Here is a 14,759-nt window from a genome sequence, read left to right as displayed (position 1 = left end):
TCTCTTCGCTAGCCGGAAGTCGCGAGGTCTGAATGAGTCAAAGCCGGCGGCCTCGGCTCCTCAGCTCCACCTGACAGTAGGCCGCTGATCGGCCGCGGGTCTTGTCGACCGCTAGGCCACCAGGTTCATGTGGAGGCTCCCAGGCGCCCGCGCCGCGCTTCGGGTGATCCGGACGGCGGTGGAGAAGCTGAGCCGGGCTGAAGCGGAGAGCCAGACAGCGGCGGGAGCGATGGAGCGCGCTGTAGTGCGCTGTGTACCCTCGGAACCCAAGCTGAGCCTGTCATTCGCTTTGGCTGATGGTAGCCACAAGAACATGCAGCGCGACCAGAGCGAGCCGCTGGGTCGAGTCCTCAGCCGCATCGCTACCAATGCCCTAAAGGGTCACGCTAAGGCGGCCGCCGCCAAGAAGAGCAGGAAGAGCCGGCCTAATGCGAGCGGCGGTGCGGCCTGTTCAGGGCCGGGACCCGAGCCGGCTGTGGCCTGCGAGCCCGTGGTGAAGCTGTACTACCGGGAAGAGGCAGTGGCTGAGGACGTGCTCAACGTGGATGCCTGGCAAGACGGCGCGGTGCTGCAGATCGGCGATGTTAAGTACAAGGTGGAGCGCAACCCGCCCGCCTTCACCGAACTGCAGTTGCCGCGCTACATCATGGCCGGGTTCCCTGTGTGCCCCAAACTCAGCCTCGAATTTGGGGATCCCGCCAGCTCCCTTTTCCGCTGGTATAAGGAAACCAAGCCCGGAGCCGCGGAGCCCGAGGTCGGTGTCCCCTCGTCATTGTCTCCCTCCTCACCTTCTTCTTCTTGGATTGAGACTGATGTGGAGGAGCGCGTCTACACCCCGTCCAATGCGGACATCGGGCTAAGGCTCAAGCTTCACTGCACCCCAGGCGATGGGCAGCGCTTTGGGCCCAGCCGGGAGTTGGAAAGTGTATGTGTGGTAGAGGCTGGGCCTGGCACCTGCACTTTTGACCACCGGCATCTCTACACGAAGAAGGTGACGGAGGACGCTCTCATCCGCACTGTCTCTTACAACATCCTGGCAGACACGTACGCGCAGACTGAGTTCTCGCGAACGGTTCTGTACCCATACTGTGCCCCCTACGCCCTGGAGCTCGACTACCGCCAGAACCTTATCCAGAAGGAACTCACCGGCTACAACGCCGATGTCATCTGTTTGCAGGAGGTTGACCGCGCAGTGTTTTCTGACAGCCTGGTACCCGCCTTAGAGGCCTTCGGGCTCGAGGGGGTGTTTCGAATCAAGCAGCACGAAGGCCTGGCCACTTTCTACCGAAAGTCTAAGTTCAGCCTTCTTAGCCAGCATGACATTTCATTCTACGAAGCCCTCGAGTCCGACCCACTTCACAAAGAACTGCTGGAGAAACTAGTTTTGTACCCATCAGCACAGGAGAAGGTGCTCCAGAGATCTTCTGTTCTTCAGGTAAAGTAGCTCCGCCCGTCTCTTCACATACTGTCCCACTTTTAGGGGCCAGGAAGGCGAGGAATGAGGTGGGGGTTAAAACTGCGATGAAAGTATCCAGATATTGTTGAAAGGTGTGTTTGCCCTTGTATCTTCAGCACAAAGTTTACTCTTCATTCATTCAGCAGATATTTTTTGAACACCTCTGGTGTGTCTGCCACACTGCAGGTTGCCTTGAACAAGACAAGCAGGGACTTTTACAGTGCTTACAACTAGCGAGAGGGACACACGCTAAATGCAAGAACAACAGTAGCTAATGTTTTTTACTACTTGCCAAGCACTGTTCTGGCACATTTTAAAGTACTTAAAATTTAAGAACGTGGTGTGTTTTGAAGTGCTCCATAAATATAAACTAGTTTTTTTTAAATCATATGCTCATTAAATCTTCACAGTAATTCCCCTATTCCCATTTTATAGATGTCATTCGTGTGTTAAAGTTTTTAAGTAATTGATTTTGTTCATAGTAAGAAGAGCAGCTACCATTTTTTTGAGCACCTAAGATGTTTCATGCACCTTGTAAAATCATTTAATTGACTCCACACAACAGTCCATGAGGTGGATGGTATTGTCAGTGATTACCAGTATGAAACTGGCTAGAAAAGCATCTTTTTGCAGGTCACATTGCTATAAATGGTAAAATGAGTATTCAAACACAGGTCTGCCTGACTCCAAAGCCTGTGCTTACGCTTGAAAACGCTTTCTCCAGTCAAAGTGTTGTCATGTAAAATGCATTGTTTATATTACTAGCTTTATATATTGGACTATTATTATTATTATTTTGAGACGGAGTCTCTGTCACCCAGGCTGGAGTACGGTGGCGCGATCTCGGCGCACTGCAACTTCCGCCTCCCGGGTTCAAGCGATTCTCCTGCCTCAGCCTCCCGAGTAGCTGGGACTAGAGGCGCGTGCCACCACGCCCGGCTAATTTTTTTGGTAGAGACGGGGTTTGGGGTTTCACCATGTTAGCCAGGATGGTCTCGATCTCCTGACCTCGTGATCCGCCCGCCTCAGCCTCCCAATGTGCTGGGATTACAGGCGTGAGCCACCGCGCCCGGCCTATATTGGACTATTATTAAAACATGTTACACTGAACCTAGTCATGTAGATCGTGAAACTTAAATAACAAGTCGGATTTCATGATTGCAGTCCTATTCATCAAGGGAAGGAGATGGAAGAAAACGTTAGTTCGCCATATAGTCTTAGATAAAAAATAGGCCGGGCGTGCTGGCTTATTATGCCTGTAATCCCAGCACTTTGGGAGGCCGAGGCGGGTGGATCACGAGGCCAGGAATTCGAGACCATCCTGGCTAACACGATGAAACCCCGTCTCTACTACAAATACAAAAAAATTAGTCAGGCGTGGTGGCACGTGTCTGTAGTCCCAGCTACTCGGGAGGCTGAGGCGGGGGAATTGTTTGAACCCGGGAGGCGGAGCTTGCAGTGAGCCGAGATCGCGCTACTGCACTCCAGCCTGGTTGAGAGAGTGAGACTCTGTCTCGAAAAAACCCAAAAAACCAAACAAACGGACAAAAACATTTAGGAGATTTGCAAATGCCAACTGAACTCTTGGCACTTTCCGTTTATTTTAGGTTTCAGTTCTTCAGTCTACAAAGGACTCTTCTAAAAGGATATGTGTTGCTAATACCCATCTTTACTGGCATCCTAAAGGTAGGTTTTATTTGGTATCACAAGTGACTTAAACACGCTTAAGGTTGTTTAAAGCTGTTTTACACAAATATATATCTTGAACGTCACCCAGAGACTGTAATTTGTGTAGTTTTTCTTTTTTAACTTAAAGACAACTTTAAAAAATACTTACATTAATGTTTTTTATATTCATAGGTGGGTATATTCGCCTCATTCAAATGGCAGTAGCCTTGGCTCACATTAGACATGTTTCATGTGATCTGTATCCTGGCATACCAGTTATATTTTGTGGGGACTTTAATAGTACACCATCAACAGGAATGTATCATTTTGTCATCAATGGCAGCATTCCAGAGGATCATGAAGACTGGGCTTCCAATGGGGAGGAGGAAAGATGCAACATGTCTCTTACGCATTTCTTCAATCTGAAAAGTGCTTGTGGTGAACCTGCTTACACAAATTATGTTGGTGGCTTTCATGGATGTCTAGATTACATTTTCATTGACTTAAACGCTTTAGAGGTTGAACAGGTGATTCCATTACCTAGTCACGAAGAAGTTACCACCCACCAGGCCTTACCTAGTGTTTCCCATCCCTCTGATCACATAGCACTTGTATGTGATTTAAAATGGAAATAGATGTGTGTTTAATGGAATTGAAGTCTGAAAAGGAAGTAGTTGTTTTAGCAGAAAATTTAATATGAATCAAAGCTTATATGTAACCTTCAAAGAGGAATGGTAAAATGTTCAACCCTCATAGTTATGTTACCTGTCTTCGTTATGAAACTGTTGATAATGTTTGCATCATACATCTTCTCTTTCCTCGTTTTCCTCTACAATTGGAGGAGAAACAAATATATTTATTACTAGCAAAATAGAAAATTGAATTATTTTTCTCCAACTTGAGACTCTCAGAAAAGGAAGATTGAATTATCGTGTTTTTTGTTTGTTTGTTTTTTTGAGATGGAGTTTCACTCTTGTTGCCCAAGCTGGAGTGCAATGGCACAATCTCGGCTCACTGCAACCTCCGCCCCCTGGGTTTAAGCCATTCTCCTGCCTCAGCCTCCCAAGTAGCTGAGATTACAGGCATGTGCCACCACACCCGGCTAATTTTTGTGTTTTTAGTAGACATAGGGTTTCGCCATGTTGGCCAGGCTGGTGTCAAACTCCTGACCTTGGGTGATCCACCCGCCTCGGCCTCCCAAAGTGTTAGGATTACAGGCGTGAGCCACCACGCCTGGCCCTTGTGTACATTTTTATAAGAGAATTTTTTTAGCTAGTAGTTCAGAATTTTTAAAGTACCATTTGAATGATCTTAATTTTTCTTTCATGACACACATTCCAAAATGAATCATGCTTATGTACTAAGAGGGAAAATGTATATAAGTTAAGGGTGAGAGACTTAAGTTATAGGTGACCTTAGAGACCTAAGGTGAGAGACTTGACACATGGAAGGAGTAACATTAGGGTCTACCTCTACCTCAATTTAGTTAGCGATTTACTACAATTTCAGAGCTTTAACAAAAGATAAAAATAAATCGTCACCAATTGTTATTGCTTCTCATCTTTCATTTTTCAATGAACAAGTAAGGTATTTTCATTCTTATTTTTAGGATTTTAGTTTTTAGTGTATGGTACAAATGAACACAGTTTATATTCTAATTCTTACTGCAGCTCATTTTAATTTTTAGGATGCAAGCACAATTTAGTATTCAAAGTGAGTAGCAACATATTCAGCTTGATCCCATTGTCTTTAGTTACTCTTGCCCATGAAAAATGTTCATAAATGAACAGGGTATTTGACCATATGATATTAGAAAATATAGCACATTACTTTATGAAAAACTACCTACTGATATGGGCTTGAAATTTTGGATGAATCATTGAGCATATCTATGCTAGAAGTAATTTCAAAATTGTTGGTTTTTATAAACAGGAAAAAAGGTGAGTAGTGGGACTTTTAAGCATCTCTGAAATAAAAAACTATTCTTTTTACAGACAAGCATTATAGTTTGAGTTACAGACAACAGTGTGTATATATGTAATATATATATAGTAAAAGGAAATTTAAATATGAAGCCAAACTTTTTAAAATTAGAAACTACAAATGATTATACTGATTAGTGTCTAGCCTAGAGTGGTAACCAGGTTTTACTAATTCAATTATCAAATACATTATTTATAATGCATTAGCTGTATTAGCTGTTGCTTTTTTGATGTTCAGGATAACTATGTTATCTCATTTCCGCATTTAATTAATAGCTCGAGTAGTAAAAGCCCACCCCCTTCAAGAAAAGCTTTGATTTTCCCCAGTCATGAAAGCCCTTGTTTCAAATTCTTTAATCTCTGAACCCAGTATCATAAGAATTTTCCTCTTTTGATAACATCTGTACTTTCATATTCTGCTCACTATCAAATGTATTGTTAACTCTTAGTAAGTTTGAAAATGAAGGGGTTTTATCTGCACTTGACATTGAACCTTGAAGTACTTTAAGTACTCCAAGGGAAAAATTAAAGTGGAAGTTTCTTGGGATCTTGTTTAGAAAAAACTATAAATAAAAAATTGATGCTACCAAATTGTGCCTTCCTAAATAACATTTTTGAGAGCATTTTAACAGCAGTTTACAAATACATAAATAATAGGTTAAAACCAAAACTTGATTCTCTTGTGATTTTTTTTTTTTTCTTTTTAAAAATGTTTTTGGGCTGCTTTCAAAGAAAGATGTTGATAGAACCCTTAGAGTGACTTGGGAGAAAACAAAGTGTTACATCAAGAAGTTGAGAAACATTTTGAAAGAAAAAATTCAAACATGCCCATGAAAAAAGCATACAGGTTCCACATTAACACTGGCTAGATTAAACTCTAGTTGGAAAAACTCAGCACTTAACAGACATTCCATGTCCTATATCCTTAATTTTGATGTTTTCTGACTAAACAATATACTCAAGATTGTATACAGGCATTTCAGATTATTAGGACATGGAATGTTATTGTGAAGTGCCATATACTGTGATCAAATCTCCAGTATACAGATACGTTAAAAATGATTGGAGTCCAAAGGTAGGGAACACTAAGAAAATGTATAAATAGCATACGCATTTCTTTGTACTTACGAGTTAGAATGCAGTGTTATTCAGAAATGTCTGTTTAAAGCACCTATGTGATTGCATTTTTCTATTACATTTGGATTTTTTAGTACATTTAATTCTAAGAAAACATGGGAAATCTAGTGACTTTCTATGGTAAACCACATTTTATAATGTCACAAGTTCTTGCTATAGGAATTAACATTCTAAAATTTTATATTGATTATAAAAGAGTATTTCAGAACATATTATTCTGTTAAAATGAACTCTTGCATGGTTGCCGCTACAGCAAATGTGTCTGCCAATAATCGTAATTCATGAGCAAACAATCGTTTCTGGCTGTAATGTATGTTCTTTTTGAAATTCTGTATGCTAAAATCAGTTGTTTCAAAATTTCAAGAATTCCACTGAGTAGTGATTATTCTGAGTACTAAGCTATGATCTCATCAGAATGTGCTGGTTTCAATCTGGAGATAGATTTCTGAGGAGCCTAATACAAGGGAGAGAATGTCCAAAGAACACTACTGTGGAAAGTTCTTACGATGGAAATTGACGTCTTTTGTATCTCATTCTCCAGCCATGAAATAAAGGCAGAGGTTCCCTGCAAACTAGTTTGGTTGGGATAAATCCAATATTTATATGTAATGAAAAATAAAAGTTTGCATTATTAGTTTATCACAAGACCCATGTGACAACTCAGAAAATATTCTCAGCATAATTTTTTTAAGAGATAGAGTCTCACTGTTACCCAGGCTGGAGTGCAGTGGTGCAGTCATAACTTACTACAGCCTCAAACTCCTGGGCTAAAATGATCCTCCTGCCTCAGCCTCCCAAGTAGTTGAGATTACAAGCCCAACCTTCCATAACTGAAAACTAATTTTCCTTTTTTCTTTTTTAATTATTATACTTTAAGTTCTAGTGTACATGTGCCCAATGTGCAGGTTTGTTACATAGGTATACATGTACCATGTTGGTTTGCTGCACCCATTAACTCGTCATTTACATTAGGTATTTCTCCTAATGCTATCCCTCCCCCTGCCCTGAAAACGAATTTTTTAAACACAAATAAAAAATATTTCAGTGTTTTGAGAATTTTAATAATTTGCTTAATATAGTACGGGAAGGCAACACTATCTAGAAGGCCAGGCATAGTGGCTCTTGACTGTAATCCCAACATTTTGGGAGGCTGAGGCAGGAGGATCACTTGAGCTGAGGAGTCCAAGACCAGCCTTGGCAACATTGTGAGACCCTATCTCTGCAAAAAATAAAATTAGCCAGGCATGGTGGTGCATGCCTGTAGTCCCAGCTGCTCAGGAGGCTGAGGCCAGAGGATCACCTGGGCCCATGAGGTCAAGCCTGCAGTGAGTTGTGATCAAGGTGCCACTGCACTCCAGCCTGGGTAACAGAGCAAGACCCTGTCTCCAAAAAACCACTCTAGATTTCACTTTGTAGGGGGTAGGGAGGACAATTTTTAACAGCTTTAACTGACATGGGTAATATATAAATTCTGTGTTCTCACTTTATGTGAAAGTACTTTTTTAAATGTTGAAAATACTAGAGCTGTATTAACTTGGTGATTTTTTTTTTTTTTCTTAGCACTAACTTCAAAATAACCATACAGTACTGGTTGTAATTTTTGTATTTTTAGTAGAGACAGGGTTTCACCATATTGGCCAGGCTGGTCTTGAACTCCTGAACTCAGGTGATCTGCCCGCCTCAGCCTCTCAAAGTGCTGGGATTACAGGCATAAGCCACAGTACCCGGCCTAAATTTTAATTTTATATATAAATGGCAAAATAATCTTAAATATAGTAAATCTGTTCACCTATCTGCTATGCTAGCAAACTCTGGGTTGTCAAAAATCCATGTTCATATTGTCAGTATTAGATTTTTACTCATAATTTAAAATTTCCTTGCAAAATTTCACAGAAAACTGAATTATTCATCTCTATCTTCTGTCCAATTTATGTATTGAATGTATGTCAAAGCATTTATATAACACAGTCCATTTTGCTCAGTAATTCACTTTAATGACGTTATCAGGAAGTGTTGATGTACTTTTTTTTTAGTGTATTGAAGTATTCCTAGGTTGCATTTGTGATAGTTTCGTACCATTTGTGTTCCTTATATATTGAAGATGGTTCAGTAGGGGAATTGGATAGGCTTTGTTTAGTTGGCTTTCTTATACTGGATAATATAAACACTTTTTTTTTCTTTTCTTTTTTGAGACAGGGTCTGGCTTTGTCACCCAGGCTGGAGGGCAGTGGTGCCATCACGGCTCACTGCAACCGCCACCTCCTGGGCTTATGCAATCTTCCCACCACAGCCTCCCCAAATAGCTGGGACTACAGGTGCGCACCACCACACCTGGCTAATTTTTGTATATATATATATATATATTTTTTTTTTTTTTTTTTTTTTTTTTTTTTGAGATGGAGTCTTGCTCTATCGCCCAGGCTGGAGTGCAACGGCGTAATTTTGGCTCACTGCAAGCTCCGCCTCCCGAGTTCAAGCAGTTCTGCCTCAGCCTCCTGAGTAGCTGGGATTATAGGCGCGTGCCACCATGCCTGGTTAATTTTTGTATTTTTAGTAGAGATGGGGTTTCACCATGTTGGTCAGGCTGCTCTCGAACTCCTGACCTCATGATCCACCCACCTCGGCCTCCCAAAGTGCTGGGATTACAGGCGTGAGCCAACGTGCCTGGCAATTTTTGTATATTTTGTAGACAAAAAAAAAAAAAATGGTTTCACCATGTTGCCCAGGCTGGTCTTGAACTGAGTTCAAGCAATCCACACACCTCGGCCTCCCAAAGTGCTGATATTACAGACATGAGCCACCCCACCCAGTCAGCACACATTTTTTTTTTTTTTTTTTTTTTTTAATAAGACAGGGTCTTGCTGTTGCCCAGGCTGGAGCGCAGTGGCATGATAATAGCTCACTGCAACGTCAAACACCAGGGCTTAAGCGATCCTCCCACCTCAGCCTCCGGAATAGCTGGGACTACAGGTGCATGCCACCATGCCTGGCTAATTTTTTAAATTATTTGTAGAGATGGGGGTCTCTCTATGTTGCCCAGACTGGTCTTAAACTCCTGGGCTCAAATGACTCTCCCGCTTCAGCCTCCCAAAGTACTGGGATTATAGGTGTGAGCCACCACACATAGCCCTTTTTTAAAAAAATTAAAAACAAAGTTTTTCTCCAGAAAAGAACATATTTAGCAACTTTTAAAAACATTTTATGGGTATATAGTAGGTGTATATACTTATGTGGGACATATTTCTTTCGATAGAGTAAATTGAGTATCCATCACATCAAGCATTCATTTGTGTTACGAACGTTCCAATTGTACTCCCTCAGTTATTCTAAAATGTGATATACACAGTTTTAAAAGGATTTATTGCACCGGGCACAGTGGCTCACGCCTATAATCCCAGCACTCTGGGAGGCTGAGGCGGGTGGATCATGAGGTCAGATCGAGACCATCCTGGCCAACATGGTGAAACCCCGTCTCTACTAAAAATACAAAAATTAGCTGGGCATGGTGGTGCATGCCTGTAGTCTCAGCTACTTGGGGAGGCTGAGGCAGGAGAATCACTTGAACCCAGGAGGCAGAGGTTGCGGTGAGCCAAGATCACACCACTGCACTCTAACCTGGCAACAAAGCGGGACTCTGTCTCAAAAAAAAATAAAATAAAAAAATAAAAGTATTTATTGCATATAATTCTTATATCCCCTGTGGAATAGTTTGGAGAAATGGTACATCCAAAGATAAAATCAGTTAGAAATAAACAGTGGCCTTCCTCAGAAAAGCTGGGCTATAGTGTTTCGGGTATCTTAAACCAAGAAAGGGTATTTCTATCCAAGCTGTAGAATTTTTAATAATTCCATTATAAATAATGGAATCAGGCCAGCACAGTGGCTCACGTCACATAATCCCATTCTTCTTAAGAGCTTTTTGTCGCTGCATATCAACTCAGTTGACAAGGACTGGCCCCCAAAAGAAGCTGCATACTCACTTGGCAGTCACTCCCCATTCCCCCTAGCTCCTGGCAACAACTTAACCTGTCTCTGTGGATTTGCCTATTCTGGACATTTCATATAAATTGAATCATATAATTTATGTAGTCTTTTGTGACTGGCTTCTTTTACTTAGGATATTTTTAAGGTTCTTGCTGTTGTAGGATGTATCAGGAGTTTGTTTTTAGGATGAATGTTCCATCTTATGGACGTACCACATTTGTCCATTCATTAGTTGACAGACATTTGAATTGCTTCCACTTCCTGGCTTCTATGAATAATGCTGCCATAAACATTTGTGTACAAGTTTTTGAGTGAATATGTGTTTTTGTTTCTCTTGGGCACATACAAGGAATGGAATTGTTGGGTGCTGTGATAACCTTTTGAGGAACTGCCAGACTATTACTGAAAGCAGTTGTACTATTTTGCATTCCCACCAGCAATGTGAGGGAGGGTTCCAATTTCCCTCCATCCTCAACACTTTATTATCTTTTTGGTTATAGGCATCCTAGTGTCAAGTGGCATCTTATTGTGGTTTTGATTTGCATTTCCATGATGGTTAACAATGTTAAGCATCTTTTCATGTGCTTGTTGGTCATCTGTATATCTCTGGAGAAATGTCTTTTGAAATACTTTGCCCATTTAAAAATGTTATTTGTTGTTTAGCCACGCCTTCTTAAAAAATAAATAATAATAATAATCCATCATCCCTTGCCTTTTCAGGGCCATCCAGGAGGCAAATCTTTCTTAGTCTGTGCTTCATACATCCCTTTAGTTCCCAGCCTAAAAAAAAGAAACACTGTAACCAAAAATCTGGTGAGTTCCCAGAAAGCAAGGATAAGCTGTCCAACACCAAGTACTTACATGCCCAATGAAATTGACAATGTGGCCAGGCACAGTGGCTCATGCCTGTAATCCTAGCACTTTGGGAGGCCAAGGCGGTTGGATCACTTGAGGTCAGGAGTTTGAAACCAGCCTGGCTAACATCGTGAACCTCCGTCTCTACTAAAAATACAAAAAAATTAGCTGGCTGTGGTGGTACACGCCTGTAGTCCCAGCTAATCCAGAGACTGAGGCAAGAGAATCGCTTGAACCCAGGAGGCAGAGGTTGCAGTGAGCTGAGATCGTGCCACTGCACTCCAGCCTGGGTGACAGAGCACGACTCCGTGTCAAAAAAAAAAAAAAAAATTGAAAACGTATCATTTGAACAATGTAGAAAAATGACTGACAAGGTCAGGAAGGAACCTAACTCCGCTGCCTCTAACACATGAAGCCATACTGGCAGGCATCCAATAGTACAGCTACCTTAATTATTCTTTGCCTGTGTCTAGATAAGCACTTTTGCTATTCATTTCTCACAATCTTATTAGAATTTAACCATTTAAGATAAAGGGATAGTCCTCTAAAAGTAGCATAGTAAGAAACAACAGCAGCCAAGTAACCTTCCAGTAGTGGCCCATGAATGCAATGTCACATTCATATACTAGTAGAAATATATTTTCCCTATTAGATCCTCAGGTAGTGAACTTACAGACTGTTGTTATTCAATCTAGTTTTCATACTAATTCTACCAAAGCTGTTAACCAATATTTACATTATTGAAACATCCAGAAGTACAAGCTACCAGAAGGTACAAGCACTTGTTTTCTCTAGTTTCTCCCCAATTGAAAAGCACTTGGCCGGATGTGGTGGCTCACGCCTGTAATCCCACCTGAGGTCAGAAGTTCAAGACTAGCCTGGCCAACATGGTGAAACCCCATCTCTACTAAAAATACCAAAAATTAGCCGGGCATGGTGGTGTGTGCCTGTAATCCCAGCTCCCCAGGAGGCTGAGGCAGGAGAATCGCTTGAACCCGGGAGGTGGAGGTTGCAGTGAGCCGAGATCACACCACTGCACTCCAGCCTGGGTGATAAGAGTGAGACTCCATCTCAAAAAAAAAAAAAAAAAAAAACAGTAAAGCACTTGTTTTCAGTGACAAGTTAGGAGTCACTTTCAAACCTCCATGACAAAGAACCAGGTATTTCACATTTAATTAAATTTGGGCAAGGCAGAGTGGCCCATACCTGTAATCCCAGCACTTTGGGAGGCCTAGGTGGGTGGACCGCTTGAACTCTGGAGTTGAAGACCAGCCTAAGCAACATGGCGAAACCCTCTCTACAAAAATTAGCCAGGAGTGATGGCATGGGCCTGTAGTCCCAGCTATGTGGGAGGCTGAGGTGGGAGGATCACTTGAGCTTGGGAGGTTGAGGCTGCAGTGAGCTGTGATCACGCCACTGCACTCCAGCCTGGGCGACAGAGCGAGACCCTGTCTCAAAAAAAAAGTTTGATCCTAGTAAGTGACCTGAAAGTAATTACTACTACCTGAAAGATAATTCTGTATGCTCAAGTAAACTGAAGTGTCTGAATGAGACACCAATACTCTCCACAAAAGATACACTTCACTTTTTTTTTTTTTTTTTAATAAAGATGGAGGTCTCACTATATTTACCAGGTTGGTCTCAAACTCCTGGCCTCAAGGGATCCTCCCACCTCAGCCTCCCAAAGTGCTGGGATTACAGGCATGAGCTACCATGCCTTTTTTATTTTCAATGGAGGGTATATAAGGTAAGTGGAAAATTTCATGGAAATTGAAACCCTTAACAAAATATCAAGATATTACATCACAGAAAAGCAGCTTATATTAAAGTGAGACAAAAGACAACGGGAAATGTTATGGGCAAAAAAAAAAAAAAAATGCTTATTGGACAGGGGAACCGGAGAACAGATAATCATACTACCCTCAACTCTGATGCTGCCAAGTGAGCCTGTAAGAGAATCACAATTTCTCTTCAGTTTCTCTACTGACATTATTTGACAATTAGTTGACAGAATACTTTTTAATCTAGGGATATAATCAACTGTTCTGTACAGTAGGGGTGGTCACAGAGAACGCTTATTGCTTGACCAACAGTAGGTTTAACATTTGAGTGAACAGTAAGCATTGAATCTTGATAGCATCAACTATTTCATAAGAATACTTCAATAAATAAGGGCAGTGACAGTGATTTTATGTTTGCATAAAACAGGGAAAGGCTAGGGGTTATCTCTCAGTACTTTTTCCCAAAACATTTAAACCACTTCTGTTTGGAAAAAGAAAAAAAGGAACTTTAAAAAAATAATAAAAAGACTGAAGAAAAAATAATTTTTAGGGGTAAATGTGTCAAGTTGCTAAGTTAATACTTTATTATTATTATTATTTGAGATGGAGTTTCATTCTTGTTGCCTAGGCTGGAGTGCAATGGTGCGGTCTTGGCTCACCACAACCTCCACCTCCCAGGTTCAAGCGATTCTCCTGCCTCAGTCTCTCGAGTAGCTGGGATTACAGGCATGCACCACCACGCATGGCTGGTTTTGTATTTTTAGTAGAGATGAGGTTTCCCCATGTTAGTCAGTCTGGTCTCGAACTCCCAAGCTCAGGTGATCCGCCCGCCTCAGCCTCCCAAAGTGCCAGGATTACAGGTGTGAGCCACCCCACCCAGCCTAATACTTTAAAAACTATAAAAATTAGCTGGGCATGGTGGCTCATGCCTGTAGTACCAGCTACTTGTGGGGCTGAGATGGGAGGATCACTTGAGCCCAGGAAGTAAAGGTTTCGGTGAGCCAAGATCCTGCCACTGGACTCCAGCCTGGGTGACAGAGTAAGACCATCTCAAAAAAAAAAAAAAAAAGGTAATTTCCAATGGTAGTAAGAGCTGCCTTACATCACAAGTAAGATTACATGGATTCTCTAGTCCCTTTACAGTCCATGTAAACACCTTTGTATAACTAGGTTACATACCTAGCCCTAACACTGAGCTTATTCACTGATGTTTTATATTTCCTAGTTCATGCCCTGTAAGACTACACACACATAGTATACTATAGTTCAGTTTTATCCTACAGGAAATGACACCTCTCTTCTTTGGAAGGAAGAAGGGAGAATTCATCCAGTTGGCTAGGGAAATTGCATTTCTAACAAGTAACACAAACTAAACATACACTTTGCCCTAATCATCAACTAATTCTAATTTCCTTTTGGCTAATCCAGTGTTTTGTTTTTTTTTTTTTTTTTTTGGAGACAGAGTCTTGCAGACCATGTGCAGTGGCGCTATCTTGGCTCACTGCAACCTCTGCCTCCCAGGTTCAAGTGATTCTCTTGCCTCAGCCTCTCAAGTAGCTGGGACCACAGCATGCACCAGCACACCAGACTTTTTTTTTTTGTATTTTTAGTAGAGATGGGATTTCACCATGTTGCCCAGGCTTGTCTTGAACTCCTGAGCTCAGGCAATCTGCCCACCTTGGCCTCCCAAAGTGCTAGGATTACAGGTGTGAGCCACCGTGCCTGGCCATTGTTATTTGACAATTCAAAAATATACTTTTTTTTGAAGTATGCATTTGATTTTGGAGTTTTCAATCCATAAATTTAGCTGAATCTTTACAAGCCATTAAGAATGCAACATGAGGCTGGGCACGGTGGCTCATGCCTATAATCCCAGCACTTTGGGAGGCTGGCGGG

At 41.7% G+C, this 14,759-nt stretch overlaps 1 protein-coding gene across 2 annotated transcripts in view; it reads left to right on the top strand.

Moving 5' to 3' along the window:
* PDE12 (phosphodiesterase 12) overlaps positions 1–14,759 on the top strand; it is a 92,044-nt gene continuing 77,285 nt past the window's right edge. The window contains exons 1-3 of one of the 2 annotated variants that reach the window (XM_003257223.3): positions 1–1,435; positions 3,064–3,142; positions 3,317–7,290. In XM_003257223.3, the coding sequence (XP_003257271.1) occupies positions 128–1,435; positions 3,064–3,142; positions 3,317–3,759 (1,830 nt within the window). In that variant the 5' untranslated portion in view covers positions 1–127 and the 3' untranslated portion in view covers positions 3,760–7,290. Of the gene's footprint in view, positions 1,436–3,063; positions 3,143–3,316; positions 7,291–14,759 lie in introns of those variants that run through there. The other variant, XM_012497989.2, reaches the window with a different exon arrangement.

The sequence above is a fragment of the Nomascus leucogenys genome, chromosome 4, assembly GCF_006542625.1.
Source record: "Nomascus leucogenys isolate Asia chromosome 4, Asia_NLE_v1, whole genome shotgun sequence".
In the NCBI taxonomy this organism is placed as follows: Eukaryota; Metazoa; Chordata; class Mammalia; order Primates; family Hylobatidae; genus Nomascus; species Nomascus leucogenys.
Note: the sequence above shows the minus strand (reverse complement) of the source record. Positions and strands in the feature narration are given on the sequence as shown.